Raw genomic sequence first — 1,503 nt, 5'->3', positions numbered from 1 at the left:
TAAGGTTTAACCATGAGTGGCAGTGTTCGGTTACATTGGAGTTCCTGAGTTAAAAAATGTTTCATTTTCAGTTCAGTCCTAGTCACAAAGGGCCACAAAGTTGTGACAGAATGTCAATGTTACGTAGTTCACAAATCATAAAATACTTTAATACACCATGACATTTTGGTGTCGATATTCGAAATAACACAGCACAATGCACAGCAAAAATTCCAAAGCACTAATCTCCAAGCAGATCCCTTTCGGTGGCAAAAAGACAGTATCAAATTGGCCAGGCAGTATCCATTAGCCAGAGAAGGTCACCGGCCACCGATGGGGTGGTCGAGGTAGCGACAAAAAAAAAAACAGCCATATATAAAAAGGTAGCGATCATTCCCCCACAACCTCTGCTTGGAGAGTACCTAAGCACAACACCGTGAATTTCTACAAATGTATATGACGACATCGAGCCTCAGCGCAGAGAAGATGCGGCTTCAGTGGCGTCAAGCGTGTTCACCAGCTCTGAAGACGGCTTGTCTACTTCGGCGAGGGCGTCCTTGAAGCGACCAATTGATCCTGGGCCCTTGGACGACAAGGTGTCAAGCAGATTTCTAACCTTGTCCTGTATAAAATAAAGACACAACATCACCAAACCTTTCTCAATATGTCTCAATATGTCAGCTAGCCCTACTAAGAATATAATACGACCTGCACATGTAACATTGCGGTCGTGGTTAGTGCACTCGTCTTGTCCTGCTAGTTATTTATGCCCTCGGGTATGTTTTGCAATAAAGTCATTATCATTATCCAAAATAAACTCAGCAAGATTTGTTACACTCCAGAGTTGCTGTATCCTGTTTAATGAATCATTCGCATGGTACACGTGACTATTAAGCAAACTACGTTTGTCTAAGAATAGATGTGTCATTTTTTTAACCATAACAGTTCTAGTTCTACGGAATAGCTTATTCCGTAAAAAAAAGGTTGCATAACCAAACCACTACTGGTTATACTCGTATTTCCACCTTCCAGGTGGTTAGACAGAGAGAGAAAGAGAGAGGAGACAGGGGAAGAGACTACTAGCAATGCATCCCTACCTTCCTGGTTTTTCCGTCGTTCAAGATCAAATCCACCTCTTCTTCTATTAAGTCTCTCTTGGCCAGCAAGGTGTCTAAAACTTGTTTGAGAGTCGTGGGGGTTATGCCGCTCAACAACTCCACTCGGTATTTCCTCAAAAATTCTCCATCCCAGGGTATTCCCCCCGGAGCACCGAGCTGCATTCTCTGGGCGTTCATTTTTTGTCGGATTTGACAGCAAACTTAACTGACATAAAGCTAGACACCAAAACGTTTGCAGAGCGCCACTGCCGGAAGTAAGGTGGGACCTGGCAAACGCGGTGTGTTGAGCCGGATTGCTTTCACTTTTGGCAAAGCATCACGGGAACAGGCGACTTACTGGATGAGAGCGACTAAATGGGGGCCTAACTGGGTCAAGGCCTACTATACAGATACAGATACAGAAGGC

The 1,503-nt window shown here is 44.2% G+C and overlaps 1 protein-coding gene across 1 annotated transcript; it reads right to left on the bottom strand.

The window, feature by feature from the left end:
- Nucleotides 1–237: 237 nt before the first annotated feature.
- LOC109463090 lies at nt 238–1,274 on the bottom strand. Its single transcript, XM_019759803.1, has 2 exons — nt 1,077–1,274; nt 238–601 (listed from the first exon to the last, which is right to left on the bottom strand). Exons 1-2 carry the CDS (start codon nt 1,272–1,274, stop codon nt 452–454), a joined length of 348 nt encoding a protein of 115 aa, XP_019615362.1. The 3' UTR covers nt 238–451.
- Nucleotides 1,275–1,503: the final 229 nt, after the last annotated feature.

This window comes from Branchiostoma belcheri, unplaced genomic scaffold, assembly GCF_001625305.1.
Source record: "Branchiostoma belcheri isolate BF01 breed outbred unplaced genomic scaffold, Haploidv18h27 scaffold1215, whole genome shotgun sequence".
Classification (NCBI taxonomy): domain Eukaryota; kingdom Metazoa; phylum Chordata; class Leptocardii; order Amphioxiformes; family Branchiostomatidae; genus Branchiostoma; species Branchiostoma belcheri.
Note: the sequence above shows the minus strand (reverse complement) of the source record. Positions and strands in the feature narration are given on the sequence as shown.

Excerpts from the sequence above, each read along its gene's own strand:
- LOC109463090 (XM_019759803.1), bottom strand. The coding sequence starts at position 1,274 with ATGAACGCCCAGAGAATGCAGCTCGGTGCTCCGGGGGGAATACCCTGG. Across the intron at positions 602-1,076 it reads ACGACGGAAAAACCAGGAAG|GACAAGGTTAGAAATCTGCT; the intron begins GTAGGGATGCAT and ends TATTTTATACAG.